Below are 16,891 nucleotides of genomic sequence, written 5' to 3'. Positions count from 1 at the left end.
TAATAGTTAACCGTACCCTACACATACCCTAATATCTACTGACTCAACGTTGCCCCATCTGTTGTTCCGAATTCTTCCACCTTCTATTTTAGTCACTTGTTTTACACTCAGAATGTCTTCCTCCTCTTCACCCACCTTCTGTTCTCCTTCCTCCCAGTGGACGGAAGGACACCGTGCCGGTTCGAGTGTGGACGTACGATCTGAACAGCCCTTCCTGTGGGAGCGTCCCCCGTGCTTCCTGCTGAGGCCCTGTAGTGGACTGGTTCCTGGCTGAGCCCCAGGGCTGTGTGTGTTCGGTGCTGTGAGCTTCAGGACTGCTTGATGCACCGTTTAAGGACTTGCGCGGCGCGGCTACGGCCGCTCACCGCCTCTCAGGCGGCGGCCCAGACGGCTGGCCAGCCGCGCACAAACATGGCTGCCGCCGCCACTACCGGTGGCACACGGACGTTTCAGCCAATCAGGTGCTACACGGCGCCGGTGGCCTCGGAGCCGTTCCTCAACGGGACGAGCTCAAACTACGTGGAGGAGATGTACTTCGCCTGGATGGAGGACCCCAAGAGTGTGCACAAGGTAAGGGAGTGCGGGGTGGCGTGGCGGACTGCTGTCCTGCCCCCTGATGTGATTATGGACTGTAGAGATGGATCCTCCTCCCATCCAAGGATAGTAAGGCAGCGCATGAGTTCACAGGAGTGAATGATCACCAGTGTCACTAAAGCTGTCATTAAATTGGTGCGTGCGTGCGTGCGTGCGTGCGTGCGTGCGTGCGTGCGTGCGTGCGTGCGTGCGTGCGTGTGTGTGTGTGTGTGTGTGCGTGTGTCGTAAAGAACAGAAAGGCCATTGACAGCTGACCTTGCTATAATTAGAGATGCTAGTTGTTGGATCCTATCCAACCGGAAAATGGCGCCCATATGCCGCCAGCTTTAATCTTTCTATTCAATAATAATAATATTTTTTTTATTACAGTTACCGGTATGTTTTTTTCCATTGTAATTAACTTGGTAAATTACCTGCCAGTTCAGGTTAGGGTTGTACAATAACTACGATAATCACTACTACTAGTGCAATAGGAAATCCGCTACTATAGTTGTCAAAAGGGATTAAAAGAACCATCAACCTTTCAAAACCTATCATTTAGCTCATTTAATTAGATTTGCATTTAAAGAATGTATGGAGGTGCCAATAATACAATTGTACAAAATTATGAGAAATAATTTCAAAAATGTTCCAAGAAACTTGCTTTAACAATAATACTAAAATAATACAACTTAAGCAATGGGTGGGGGCGGTGAGGCCCCTCTGTCTGAGTAACTCTTAATCATGAGAGCTCCAAGGAACGCCAGGATACTAAAGACAGTTTCCATGCAGCCTACATGAGTTTTGTTTTTCTTCATGTTTGAGAATGTGTCCAGAGTAATGTTAGCGCTTTGCAAATCAATACAAACCAAATTCTGCATTATTAATGCAGCCTTTTGAACGTATGCACTTCTTAATACAAATTCAGATGATGCCTCCACACATTTTTGACATGGGTATAGTGTATGGTATGGTGTATGGTGTATGGTGGGTGACATGTTTCTTTTGTATATTGATCATTGTTAATTTGCTGAATGCAAGTGTACTTGACGCTTGGCTGTTACCTCTGCTGGTAGAAGTGATAGAGTGACAATGGAGGGGAGAGTAAACTCAATAATGAGACCTCGCCGCCTACCAATCTTCTGGTTATTTCTAAACGCAACGTAGTTTTTTGAATGGCCGTCAAGTGACTTAGTTTAAATATTTGATTCCCAGGACATGAAAGACGTGTTTGTGTGTCAGTGTCGGCAAGCACACATGACTTCTACCTGTCGCCGCCCCGATATCAAGGGCAATCCTAAAGACCTCGAAGGCCGATTCTATTTTTACTCAGTCCTTAGTTGAGGAGTGTTTAGAGCCTGACTTGTGAGTGTACCCAACTTGTAAACCAACTGGCCACAAACAGGTTCAGAGCTGCCGATGGGGCTGGGAGTGATTCACAGCATTCCTCATCCAGGGACTCACGTGTTTGCCTCTGCCCGGCTAGGAAAAGGTCTGTAGTACATTCCCTTTGGTTTAAACAGGGTAATCTCTAGGTCATAGTAAAAAACAACACAATGCAATTGTTTTTGTCTTTTCTTCGTCTTGCGTCTCCTAGTATTGAACAGTTGATTTACCAAAAAATAAAGTTCACTTGCTTTTATTCAAATAATATAGTCCCCTAACATTCTCTAAGTTCTCATTAATGGTCACCAATCAAACCCTGAAGGAATAATTTACATACATCTTGCATTTTGTCCTGCTCGAACCTTTGCATTTGCAATGCTATGCATTAAATTAAGAAAGACATTGTCTGTATGATTTTCACTTCGACTTATAATGAAGGATAAATTCCTAAACACACTTGACACTTAATGCATCAATGTTGATTTTATTATTTTGGCGAAAACTAATTTCTCCACATATCCTCCTCTGCCCCCACAGCAAATTGAAAGCACAACAACATGTAACACGGAACTGCTGAGTAAGATCCTAATAAAGCAGTCATGTCTGAAGGCTAATCTTTGGTTTTGATTAGGTAAACCTTGAAGTCTAGCGGCCCCCTTTAGGCTGGACGGTAGGGCTGAACGATTTCAGGAAAAGATCGAATTGCGATTTTTCTGGCAGATATTGCGATTTCGATTTTCTTCACGATTTTCTTCAAATCAAGCTTCAGTGCAATATTAACAATGTACATTAATATTTACAAACATGACATCATACCATTAAAACATTACATGCCATTACTCTAATGTAAGAATGAAAACTAAAGTAAAGAATTGATTTCAAATGTATTTATTAAGAAACATGCATGTACTAAAGTCCTTGACCAACTGCAGTTGTTACAACTGAAGAACTAAAAGAGCCATCTTTGACTGTCCTAACTTAGAAAAGTACTTTTTCCATGTACTTTTTTTTTTTAAGACAGTCAAAGATGGCTCTTTTAGTTAATTCGTGCATTAGAGTATAACAACAAAGGGAGAGACGTCGGAGAACCCAACGCAGTCCATTCATAATATTGTAATGACCATGGAAGAGGCAGTGAATGAAGTATTGAATAGACAGAGATTTATTAGATAGGCCTACCTAATAAACCGTTGGAACACACAAGACCGGAAACAAAGCAACGCCGGTAAACAAACCCAGAGAAGCCCAATCCCTATGAGAGCTCCCCGCGCTACGGCCATCCGGAGGCGCACAGAGCTTTTGGCCGTGATATTATATATACAAATATTATATTACATACTATTATATTATAGAGCTCCGGGAGTCGTAAACGGCAACATTCACTTTCTCCTCCATGCTGCAGTTCACCCCGGACTGAACTGCACCAAGTTTGACGGTTGCACGCTGATTGGCTGTTACGTTACACATGTGACTCAGTGGCCACGCTGTTCAACGCTGATTGGCTGTCATCACGCGAAACGTGAACGCGCTCGCCTGTGCACGGTGAAAGTGTGGCGCAACAAATCAAAACTTGTCGCCGGTTTTCTCTCGCGAAAAATTTGCCTGCTACGCGTCTATACGTTCACTTTGTATGGGATCCTGTCGCCCCGTCGTGTTTGGTGTGAACGCACAGTAGACAGCCATTTATTAGATTCCTAATAAATCGTTGGAACACACAAGACCGGTAACCATGGTAACCATAACAACGCCGGTAAACAAACGCCGGTAAACAAACCCCTCGAAGAGAGCTTCCAGCCCTACGGCCATCCGGAGGCTCACTGTACGTCCACACCAGAAGCGAATTGAGCTACCAAATCGCTGGAAGTCATTCACTTTCTATGGGCAAGAGCGACCAAAGCGACCAACGCTACCAGCGGCCAAAGTTGAGCGACCAGAGCGTCCAAAAAAAGTTGAAAACGGTTTAACTTTATGCAAATTACTATGACGCGTTTCAGCGGCCAGACACTGACAGCCAATCGTAATGTAGACGCTCTTCGCTTGTGTGGATCCCAGGGAACACCGAACACCGGCACTTTGGTTCCTATACCTACTGTTTTGGTTCCTACTGACTACAAAATGTCAACGGAAAAATGAATCGCGGCTGTAACTGGCCACCCGGTGTTGTACGATCCGAGCCTTTTTCATTACAGAGATCGCAACAAAAAGGCTCTGGCCTGGGCAGAGGTGTCACACGTGGTTGGTTGGTCTGTATGTGAGTTAATGAAACGTTTGAGATTATTGTAAAATAGGTGCGATACATATGTAACCGAGATCCTATCATACTAATCTCCCTTGCTCTGAATGGGACGATATCGTTTTCAAATATCTAAAATAGATACGTTGTGCAAAGGAATAATACGTTGTGCAAAGGAATAATGCACGCATAATGCAATAATAATGCAAATGAATAATGAACGGAACAAACGTGTCACTATAATGCAGTTTAATAGAGGATAGACAGCTGACAAATTACCATTTAGCAGACGCTTTTATCCAAAGCGACTTGCAATGAGTACATTTGTCATAAGAAGTGAAACGATATATCGCTGTCAGTGACAGTGATAATGACAGCTGTGTTTTCTGTTTTGTGTTCAATAGTTAATGAGTGCAACATCCATAGTGATTTTGATACAAAGTGATGATAAGCGGGAGTATTTATAGAAAATATTTGCGATCTAGAACGTTCTTAAGTGGGAATCATTTTAATTTGCTCTCCATACCACCAATCTAACCAACCAATCGCCTGTAGTTATGCTTTAAACAAAACACGTTTTTGAAATCGTCACATACAAAAACTAATCTAAATGACAAGGGATATCTCTTGTCTTTTATCCCTCCATTCCCCACTATTCACGGAGCCTGAGGTGAATCATTTTAAATTAAATAGTCTAGATAGATAGCCTAGTCAAGTCTTTATGAATACCAAACGACACAAATCGTCAGGAATTCATTTAGGTGATTCGGACCACACAGAACAAGGGAGACAAGTCTGACTGGACATACACAAAATACATCACATTAAAACTACACATGTTGATAGATGGATAAATAGACAGACAGATAGGCCTAGATAGATAGATAAATATGTTCCATTATTTTTCTTGCGGAGCCAACCAGTCCTGTCCTCCTATGTAAATTAGCCATGTGCGCCAATGTCAATTTGTTTGACGAATGAGTGCAGATCATGATTTGCAGATGCAGATCAGTGAAACATATTTTAACTAGCCTACGCAACGTTTTTTTGTTCTCAGTTATAATTACATTTTAGGAGTTTTTTTAATATATATATATTGGAGGGGAATCACTGTCCTACTTGCTGTCGAAGCACTTTATCCAACAAGCAAAACCGTCTGCAATATGGCCAAAGTTTATGGGAGTTCACTCTTTGATATGGCTGTCTGTACTAAAAGCATATGGCTCCTTTAAATGCGTCTGCAAAATTGAATTGTACGTCATGCGAACAGAAATATTCACAGCGAAACTTTATGAGCGACCAAAGCGTTGGTCGCTTCTGGTGTGGACGTACAGTCACACAGCTTTTGGCCGTGATATATATTGTATATAGGGCTGCAACTAACGATTATTTTAATAATCTATTAATCTGTCGATTATTTTTTCGATGAATCGGATAGAAAAAAAAATAAAATAAATGGAATTGCTGCATCTTAATTAAAAAACTGAACATTACTTCAAATTCACAGTGCAGACTGAATTGTAAAAACACCAGGTTATTGCTCCAACGTCCCGGAACTATTAAAAGTAATATTAAATAATAAAAAGATTAAAAAAACATAACTGGGATAACACAAAAAAAAACGTATGATATACTTGTATATGTATATAAGGGATGTCCATGGTTAACCGGTCAAACCTATTTATGCCATTTTCGAGACTCCTTGAAATAGAACTTGTAATATTGCTTTAATTGCTGATAAGATGATGATAGTTCAAGATAGGACATTAAACAGGTCATAATTCTATCTTTACTATCTATTTTATATTACTGGGAAAACAAGTTTTCACCAAAATCTCAATCATTATTTTTTTTTTACTGCTGCATTTGAACGCATCAATCGTATTACTGAGCCGACCTGAACACATCACATTTGACACTGTTTGTGACCATTGGTTATTTATTTATTTTATGTTAACTAGCTCTATATCCTGCCGATTTTAACATGGATTTAAAAACTGCATTACTATTTTTAACTGACGGGACTTTCTACACCGTCCGGTTGTGTGATTACTACCGCTGCTTTGAATGACTGTTGATGCACGCGGTGCCGACTCCGAGCCCGTCTGCACAACGTCTGCAGCAGCAGCAGCAGCTGACAGAGTTTTCGGTTGGACTAGACGGATACTGAGTTGAAGTAGTTTTTTTTAACCCAAAGACAGTGAAGGTACAACACTTTTATGTAGGCCTACAGTCCAGTTTTAAGATATGACCAAAATACAAGCTGTGGTCGCTCACACTAAAGCTCGCTGTGCGCGTGCATGAACCGTGATTTGAACCAACCTGTCGGCGGCTGGCTGTAAACAGTGCTGCGCCTATGAGTAACTTAGTAATCGCGCGACACAACGAATCGACGACCAAATTCGTTGCCAACGCATTTAGTAATCGATTTTTATCGATTTTATCGATTCGTTGTTGCAGCCCTAATTGTATGTATACCAGGTGTATATATACAATTATATTAATTCGCCCGATTTGCGTCTCTACGTTGACGCGTGAACGCACAGTAAAACCGAAAAAAAACGTGGCTTTGGCGATCCCAAGATCGCGTTGTCTGAAATCGCGATTTCGATCAGAAAAACGATAAATCGTTCAGCCCTACTGGACGGAGGAAGTATTTTTGAGGTTGAATTTGAATTGATCATCAGCCTGGATTACATGGTCATATACAGGGCGATGGTTCATAAATAGGACGCTGGAGGAGAGAACACTGTTTGGAATGTACAAAACACCATCTCCTGAAGACCGAAAGGGCAGAGAAGGGAGTGTATTGAAATAATGATGGGTGTAATTCTGACCAGCTGTTGATGGGAAGACTAGGAGAGTGTTGGGTTTATGGTCAAATCTCCAAGTTTGGACTTTAGTAGTAGCTTTCATCATAGTCCTACAGGAAAGGGAAATGATGCATTGTAATTATCTAGGCTTGATTAGAAACACATGGAAGGGTCTCTCTGCTTTGAATCATCTTCTGAGATGGAAGCAGTTTTGGTAATACTTCTACGTTATGTTTTTGGCAGGACGGTGGAGAGCCACAGAGCATCATTGGGTCATCTTGAAATGTTATTTGAGTTGCTGAGTTCCTTTCCCCCTTTTTATATATGTATAGTAGTATCAGAAGTCTTTGAGGGACATCAATCTGTTGAAGTTCTGATAAGCATGATTCAACATTTTAAATATTGGGAATGGTGCTTTGGTCTCATTGAAGTGGAAAACTGGAAATTGGCAATGGATTCAGGCTTTATTTAATAGAGCGCCTTATCAAATTAGCTTGTTATTATGAGGAGGAACGACAATCTGACAATGAGCAGCTTGCATTTCGGTCAAATCTGACTTTTACCACATAGCTGTTGGTCGTGATCGAAGTGGAAATAAAACATTGGTTAGGGTCTGTCCGATTTGTATACTCTTGTCCTTGGGGTCATATGGCGAGCGTTGAGAGCAACGTAAAACTATGGCCTGTTCTTCTCTGTTGAAATGGAATCTGGGTAAATAGAGGAGATGCTTTAAAAAAACATAAACCTGATTGGTTTATCCATTTCAAAGGGTATGCATTACACTCCTTTATTTTCTAATGTAAAGGAGTACTTCCTAATATGTGTGTACTTCCTAACTGTACTGTGGAGATTGCAAATCCCTGACATCAATTGTTCAATCTTTCTTTGATTAAGGGGTAGATGACAAATGGGGGTGAAACAGCATTTTTGTAAAACAAAGTTCTAAATTTCTTGAGAATTGTATGAATTTGTGATGTTCAAATACTGTCGTTTTTGAAAATGCTAGAGGTTAGCAGATTTTTTTTCTCATTATGTAATTTATGAAGCTTTTCTCACAGCTCCAGACAAAATATGTTCTGCGGTGTGACATAACATTACAATGAAACTCAAATAGTTAAATATTATTGATTTCAAATATAAATCAGGTATGTTTTATGTCTAAGAAGTATTCTTAAGAAATGATCATTACAATTCTGCATAGGTATTTTTTCACGGCTTTTTGGATTCTATTCCTTACTTGTGCCATCTTTAATCACTCTCTCCCGTGGAAATATTGTGTAAAATGAGAAAAAATATTTGAAAATGTTGATTTTTTTCTTTTGATGGTTATATTATGCAATGTTTTCAAATGAACATAATTATTAAAGCTAGTTAACATAGCAAAAGTTATTTAATAGTGTTTGAAGTTATGTCACACCACAGGACGAAATGAGACACTCTGTGAACATTTATAGTGAAATCTATTATATTTTTGTAACAACAACAACAAGAGAAATTGGACATTCTGGAGCTATCACTTATAGAACAAATGATCAGACCATAATGACAAACTGTCAATCAGCCAATATTTAATATAGGAGGTAGAAATGATTTAGTTACAAGTAATGGAAGATTGGACAGACTTTTGGTTGAAATCATGCCTTTAAAAACCAAAGAGTCAATCAGCAGGCGCATGTTTTCATACTGGTAGCATGCACAGGTATTTCTATCTGTTGGCCTGGCCTCTGTTATGTGCTTGGGCCTGTAGCGAGCAAACTGCCGGTAAGACATTTGCTGTGTGACGCTAGATGCTTGGTTGTATTCGGAGTGTAGCTCACTCAAGGTTTTGGTTAAAACCCGCCGCTGCATTTTGTTATTTTTCTGGCCTACAGTATCAATTTCCCTGCCAAGAGCCTGCTGTTTTCATCCCTGGAAAGAAAGTTGGTGACTTGCTGTTTTTTTTGTGTCGCAGCTCTTTTCTGCGAAGGTCTGATGGTTGGTTGACGTGCTTTCTTAGCTTTATTCCAGCAATACTTTTGAACCCTCATCTTACTATTGGCTTTTTTCATGCCATCAGGCATTGCTTTTAGCTCCTTATTTTCTCTTTCAAACCTCTTCATTTTTTGTCAACTTGGATTGATAAACCTTTTTGGAGGGACTTGGAATTGGGGAAAGAGAACCATGAGCAGGAGAAAGATGAACTGGACTAAAGGACTCATCATGTTCTTCGGGTGATGGGGGAGTAATGTCCAAAATGGCTGCCAGATCCAACTTCTTCTTCCTGTTCCTTGTCTTTGTATTCTTCCATTCCTCACAAAGCTTTGCTCTCTTATGTTTTGGGAGGCTGGTTATGTTTCGTGGTTGGATTTCTCCTTTAGCTTTCTTTTTTTGATATCTGTTGATGGAACAGAGACAGCTTTTACATTTTTTTCTACACAAGTGTTTGTCTTAGAGAATGTTTAACCAACTTAATTTCCCTATTATAAAAGTATTTACTTTCTTCTACTCTCCCTAAGGATCTCCTCATATTTGGCTTCATTCTGCGCTAACCTTTCTCGGCACCTCTTCGTCCTTTCTTTGCTCATGCCTAAAAATGGACAAAAATCACTGATCAATGATCAGTGACTGTTAACATACCACATACAACAATGATGTCACATTCAAACAGATGTATATTTATATATAGATAGATAGAAAGAGACGGATATATTTAATTTAAATTTTATTTATGTTTTATATATTTATAATATGTGTTTAATATATATAGAGACAGAGATGGATTTATATTTATGTTTAATATTTCAAAAATAACACGAGAATCTAGCTTGTCATCTGACTTAATTATGTCACACCAGGGCTGTCACACCACAGGACTCTTTCACCTTTGGAGCCATTTTGAGTCATTGCTACACAAGACTGACCTTGGGCATTACAGTAACTGAATAAGTTCATTGTTTTAAACCTAAATATCATTCATTTTTAAAAATATTTATATTTTTTCTCAAACTAAAGCAGTCACATCTAGGCCTGGGTAAAAAGATCGATTTAATCGATTTTGGATCGATTTCGTTTAAATTTCACGCTATCGATTCACAGGGCATGAGATCGATTTTTTTTTTTTTTTTTTTTTTTTTGTAAATATGTTGAAAAAATATGAATTTAAGGAGTTTTATAATACTTGAATATTTTATCTTAAATGGTATAATCTTTACAATGGTTATATTTATATCTTTTAGGAAGATGGAGGCAGTTTTGTTTATAGTTGCCTGGAGTGTCATTAATGTAGCCTACAAAATAAAAACATTTCTTTTGCAGTGTGTTGCATGGAGATAATTTCATTAATATAATGAATTAGGCAGGCCATCACGTTGAATAGAATGTAAAATCTTGCTAAGGATGTTAATTAACAGTCACAACTACAAGATTTGAGTCACAATTAATGATTTTAGTGATGAATTAATGATGATAGCCTATAAAGAATATTTCCTTACAACTTAAGAAAATTATCATTCAATCTAGGAGCAGATGGAACCGATTCGGATTGAATCGAATCGAATCGTGATTAATCGATTTAAAGCCTTCAGAATCGAAATCGATTCAGGAACTTGGCCATGATACCCAGCCCTAGTCACACCACAGCAATATCATAAATGGACACGTTCATGTTCTGACAGAAACTATGAAATTGATCAAATTGATAAGAGATTATCACTCACCTTTGAACTTCTTAGCACATCCAAACTTCTGGGGGATATCCTGGTGGGGGGCTTGACTAAAATACCCCTATGGCTGTCCAAGTAACTGCCAGTCAAAAAATCGAATATCCTATGTCACACCGCAGGACAGCATTTGTGTTTCAAAACTAAATTGACTGTAAATATTATTTTTGTACTTTATAGCATTTAGAAAAATAACAAAATAATGCCAAGGCATTTATAAGTTGCTCCAAACACCTCTGCTTTATTTAACTAATATTTACATTTGCTGAATCACCAATGTTACTGTCACACCACAGGACATTTTTCATGTTCACCTTCAAACAAAAGCAACACAAAACAAATTTTGCATTCAAAATCATAATTTTAAAGTAAAATACTGTTATATGTTACACTGCCATTTGATGGTTTAATGGGAAAATGTATTTAAATGAACATTTATGCCTCATTACAAAGAAATCATGCGTCACGTCATCTGCCCGACATGTGTATGATGCAGTACTACTATAATATTAGAGTGTGTGTGTGTGTGTTTGGTCTGAGTTATTCGTTGACCTAATGTGTTCCTCTGTCTGCTCTGTGTTTGGTCTGGGCCAGTCGTGGGACGTGTTCTTCCGGAACGCCAACGCTGGGGCCCCCCCGGGCGTGGCCTACCAGAGCCCCCTGGGGCTGACGGCGGCAGCGGGGGCGGCCCTGCACCAGGGCTCCCCCATGGTGGGGGCCCAGCCCAACGTGGAGAAACTAGTGGAGGACCATCTGGCGGTGCAGTCCCTCATCAGGGCCTACCAGGTACACATACGTACACAAACACACGCATGCATGCACACACAAACAAGGGGACTTCAGAGCGTATAATATATACACCGTAATTGCTTGGTTACGTAGGCTGGTTTTCAAAAACGTTCTTTCAAGCTACATCTCCATATAGGCAAACATTAAATTCAGTAATGATCCAAATGATTGGACTTATAAACCTAATGATGACGTGATCCTCCTCTCTCCCTCACAATACATTCAAAACATAGCCCTGTTAAAACCACTGTAATGTTATGTATGGTCTCAGCTCTACACAACCAGTATTATACTAGTAACTCACATACTGGTAGCAAGATCCAGTGTCAGCAGATCTTCACTTGAAGCGGTCGACAGGTAACACATTTTATTTTCATCTGTCATGGGTTATTTTTGGGCACCATTTTTGAGGGAGACCCCCAATTTACAGTTAAACAAATGGTGTCCGTTTGAATAAGGGCATCCCTATAGATTGACTATCATTGGTTATTGGTCAGGTAGTAGGGTCGTGCTCAGAACAGTGCTGGCATGAAGTTATGTTATTTAATGGTTGAAAGTATGGTTTATATATGAGGAGCTCTTTTACAAAACGCGATAAAGGCCAAATAAATATAAAAAATAGTTTGTCATGCAATTTTGCTGTACACTGAACCTATTCACTGTTCCATCAACGTTTAATGCCAAATCGCTATATTTCCTTGTTTAAAATGTACCACAAGATGCCGATTTTTTTTCAAACCGCGACAAGCGCCAAACCAATTTTCTGCCAAAATGCGATATGTCCACCTCACAGACTGTGAGGCTGCGGGACAACGTTGCGGGCAGATGGAGCAAGTCGCGTGTGAGGCCGAAATGGTTCACGTTGTCGGACTAGGGGGAGCAGAGAGTGGCCCAGAGTGTGGAGGTCGGGTGGACCCTCCAGGTAAGCGGGTCCACATCGCGTGTGAGGCCGAAATCGTTTACACTGCCAAATATGCCCGTCTTATGCACGCATCTTTCCCGTTATGGTGCGTGCGTTTACACTGCCTGATGTTAATTGCCTGCTTGAGCTAGCAATCGCTATTTATTCTCCCGGCCCCTGCGCTCCGCGGTTCCAGGGGGGGGCCTTGGGTAGAGGTGTTGCTGCGCTGTCTCTACAACAGATACAACGCAGCGATATCAACACGAGGAGTTCTAACTAGAGAGACAGTAATATCCACTAGCTGCTGACCATCATGGGTGAGAAGGTGATGCAGACGCATTATACGAAGACATTGAATGATGGTGCGATCTATGAGACGGACGCAGAGGAACGTTCCTTACGAGGCTTTTGTCGGGATAAAAAAATGAACGGTCAGCAAAATAAATAATATGTTGGCGTTTTATGGACTTTTAAATAGTTAATGGTGTTTGTAGCCTACACTCAGGACCACGTAGCGTGTGAGGCCGAAATGGTTCACCTTGTCAGACTAATGGTACGGCCACACCAAACGCGTTACCCGCGTAACACGCGTATAAAATCTGCAATTTTTCCATAGGGAACCATTGGTTTACGCGCGTATGAGGCGCGTACATGCGTTACATGCGTAAAAGCAACATTTTACTCGCGTTAGGGGCGTATGAGGCGCGTACATATAGGCGCGTACATATAGGCGCGTACATATAGGCTCGTACATATAGGCGCGTACATATACGCGAGTACATATACGCGCGTACGCAAGGAGTTCAAAAAATTTAACTTTTTACGCTCATACGCGTGATACTTAGCCGCAATAGCCAATCAGCGTGGAGCTTGACCCGACGTCACTGGCAGAGAGTAGTGACGCTTGCACAGAAGCATACGGCCGACATCTTTCTTTATTCTGGGTGGAAATAGTAACATAGTTACGCCATTAAATGCGTTTATGGAAACATTTTTAGCGAGAAATGTGCATTTTACTTTCATAATGTTCACTCGGTGAATGTGAAGGATGTTTGGTTTGATAGTTATGACGAAGAGTGAACGCTCCGTTCACTTGCATGGACAGAGTCTCTGGTTGCTAAGCAACCTCAACGTCTTGGCGGACTATTTCTCTGCTGATCAACACTACGAATGCTGGAAACACACCAGACACACCATGTGAAGTTATTTAACCCGATTATTGTTATTTATATCCGAGATTATTTAATCTAACCCGATCCAAGCTCTATCATGCACCCAAACACTGCGGTGTTTGGGTTTCCTTCCTCGGACTCCTAAATCCAGCGCAGCCACAGGCACGTAGCTGCGTACGTAGGACCATTTTTGACACAAAATGGTCAAGCAACATTTTAGCTGCGTTAGGGGCGTATGAGCTGCGTATGGTACGCGTTTGGTGTGTTCGTACCATAAGGGAAGCATGAGTGGGCCCAAGTGTGGAGGTGTTTATTTCATGCATTTGCATTTATTTGATTTATAGGCTATTCATAAATTCATTTACAGTATGAGATGAGTCCCTGATATCATAGGTTGCATGTTCTCTCTCTCTCAAAAAATTAAAAACATAAACCATCAATCGATTTACAGTAGGGATGCACCGATATAAAAATTTTGACCGATACCGATATCCGATATTAAAATTGCTGTTACGGCCGATAACCGATATTTACCGATATCGATATTGGTATAAAAACAAGTTTCTATGATGATTTTGTATACTGAAGAACATGTAAACACTGTGAATATGAAAAAGTTATTTCTTTCTTTATTTACCAAAACTTTGAAATACATTGTTTCTTCAACAAGTTACAGGGCATCCATAACAAACACAAGTTAATAACAGTGTTAGTTTTAGGCTACTTTTACAACTTGCATCTATGAAAAAGTTTGGATCATAAATCACAATAACGATCACAAATCAAAATATCTTGACAAGGTTTTACAACTTAAATCAAATTTGCCAATATTCATGGTAACCAGACACTTAAATTCACATAAATTACAAAAAGTGTTTCAAGTTTAAGTCAATTTCAACTCAAATCTGTGAAATAGGCTAAATCAAATATATCAAGGGAGGTTGCTTGTAGTCTTTTCACTCGGTTCTAGCCCTACTGTTGATCCGGAGAACCGAGCGAAAAGACTACAACCAAATATAGACATATCCGGTTCCGGTTTCCGTTTCAATGGGATTATGGAACGCCAAATAAAACACAACAGAAACTGTATTTCGCTACGATAATGTATATAATAATTTGACACTGCATCCTCCGCGCATTACTTCGGCTTTGCAAGTACTGCATATTGCAATTCGAGTACCTTCATTTGAGACCATAAAAAACATCCAAACTGCCGACATTGATTATTTTCAGTTAAGGTGACAAACACTGCTGTACTGCCTCTCAGTGAGTCTCTGGCTGCATCACTGACAATGTCACATGACCAAACAAGCTGCGCATGGGCAAAAAACACACACAACGGCAACTAGACGGAAATAAATATTGGCTGTTAATATCGGACCAGTTTTACTTATCGGGCCGATGCCGATATGTTAAAAAATGACCAACATCGGCCGATAACGATATCACTGCCGATATATCGTGCATCCCTAATTTACAGTTAAAAAAAAAAAAAAGAAAAAAAATGGATTTATAGTGTTTTGGAAAAAAAAAAAAATTACTTTTCATTTATAATGAACAATATTGTTGTTTGATTTAAAAATCATTGTTCAACATGTTCAGACTGGGCCAACAAACCATTTTAATAGGATCAATTGAATATTAAAAAAATATGTCGTTCTAGGTAGAAAATGTCATTTTCCTGAAAACTATTCAAATGAATTTATAGCGTTTTGGAAAAGAGCTCTTCATATATTGGTTATTATTGGATTATTAACGATTGATATAAAACGTGACAAAATTGTACGCTATTATATTGTGTAGCAGACTGCGTAGTTATATACTTCTTAAATCACATGTTATATTTTATGTTACGTAATATGTTCTGGTAAGCCGTAATTAGAATTACACTAATGATTATAACTCTTATATGTATTATTATTATTGTGCTTTGACGGGTTCCTCGGTATGTATGTATTTTGGATAGTTCCTACTATTGATTCATGATTATTGACTGAATATTAACAATCACCCAGGTGATGGGTCACCATAATGCCCACCTGGATCCATTAGGAATCAACTCTGTGAATTTTGAGGATGTCCCCGCCTGTTCAGAGATCATGGACGTGGGTGAGAGCCCTCCCATGACCCCGTGTTAATACTGCTTCTCCCTCCCACCCTCTCTTGTCCTCTCTTTCTCTTTCTCCCCTGTTGTGTTCTTCCATCTCTCCCTCCTGTTCCTGGTTTTCTTATCTTTTTTCCGTGTGGTCCACTTGCGTGTTTATATTCACCCGCTTCCCCCCCCTCCCTCCTGCGTTTGCCTTTTCTTTAACCTTCTAAACCTCTCACACCTCCCCCTACCACTATCTCCCCTCCCTCCCTCTCTTCTTTCTCCCCTCCCTCCTTCTCTCTTCTTTTTCCTCCTCTCTGGTTATCGGACTCTTCCTCTTGTTCTTTCACTCCGCCTCCCCATCCACACTTCCTGTCCCCGGGTGCGTCTGTGCTGTTGTCACTTCCTGCAGATCCGAGGGCACCATGTGGCCCAGTTGGACCCTCTGGGCATCATGGACGCTGATCTGGACTCGCATGTTCCTACTGACATTATCACTTCGTCGGACAAGCTGGGTGAGCGGTCAACGCCTTTAGCTCAGCACGCCTCCGGGCCGGGCCCCATAATGACCTGAAGTCATCTCATGTAACGAGAGAGCGTTTACACCAAGCTCATATATAACAATGCCATTGGTTGGACAGCTTGAATTGCCAAAACGTCCTATCAGTGTGATCACATGACTTAATTCTCATTTTCATGAAACATTGAGTAGCCCAGTTGGGAAAGTCTCTTGACTGTTGAAGTACTGGAGGTCGGACAGATTAACCCAGGATCATCATGTCTTTAACCCTGTGCCAGCCTTTCATGCTGGCCACCCGACTATAAAGATATGTAGATTAAGGCTTGACAGATAAAACATGGAAATGTAAGGAATGGAAAAAAGATAAATATGAATTTATTTGAGGGGGTATATATTTATACATGAGATGATTTCAGATTTTTATTTGAGCCAGGTCTTGTCTGTCCCCTATAGAAGATGCTTGAGTCCGTTTGCAGCAGCTATCTATTGTAGACTTTCCCTTGGTCATCCATCTTAGTCTTGACCTAAGGCTGTGTTCATTTCATGTCAGAAGAATACATCTAGTGCCTAATGAACTGTCCCATAGACAAGTTCAATGTCAAACCAACAAATATCAGATGAGCCTCTTGTCAGCTCAGATAGTATCTGATGAATGCTTGACATGAATCAAGCATTTTAACATCTTTTGGTGGCAAACTACTGTTTGGCCAAAAACTA

At 40.3% G+C, this 16,891-nt stretch overlaps 1 protein-coding gene across 4 annotated transcripts in view; it reads left to right on the top strand.

The window, feature by feature from the left end:
* LOC132467953 (2-oxoglutarate dehydrogenase complex component E1-like) overlaps positions 1-16,891 on the top strand; it is a 38,185-nt gene that overhangs the window by 1,186 nt on the left and 20,108 nt on the right. For 3 of the 4 annotated variants that reach the window (XM_060065546.1, XM_060065544.1, XM_060065545.1), the window contains exons 2-4: positions 158-570; positions 11,298-11,489; positions 16,067-16,169. In XM_060065546.1, coding sequence (XP_059921529.1) covers positions 322-570; positions 11,298-11,489; positions 16,067-16,169 — 544 coding nt within the window. In that variant the 5' untranslated portion in view covers positions 158-321. Of the gene's footprint in view, positions 1-157; positions 571-11,297; positions 11,490-15,580; positions 15,675-16,066; positions 16,170-16,891 lie in introns of all 4 variants that reach the window. The other variant, XM_060065547.1, reaches the window with a different exon arrangement.

This window comes from Gadus macrocephalus, chromosome 11 (assembly GCF_031168955.1).
Source record: "Gadus macrocephalus chromosome 11, ASM3116895v1".
In the NCBI taxonomy this organism is placed as follows: domain Eukaryota; kingdom Metazoa; phylum Chordata; class Actinopteri; order Gadiformes; family Gadidae; genus Gadus; species Gadus macrocephalus.
Note: the sequence above shows the minus strand (reverse complement) of the source record. Positions and strands in the feature narration are given on the sequence as shown.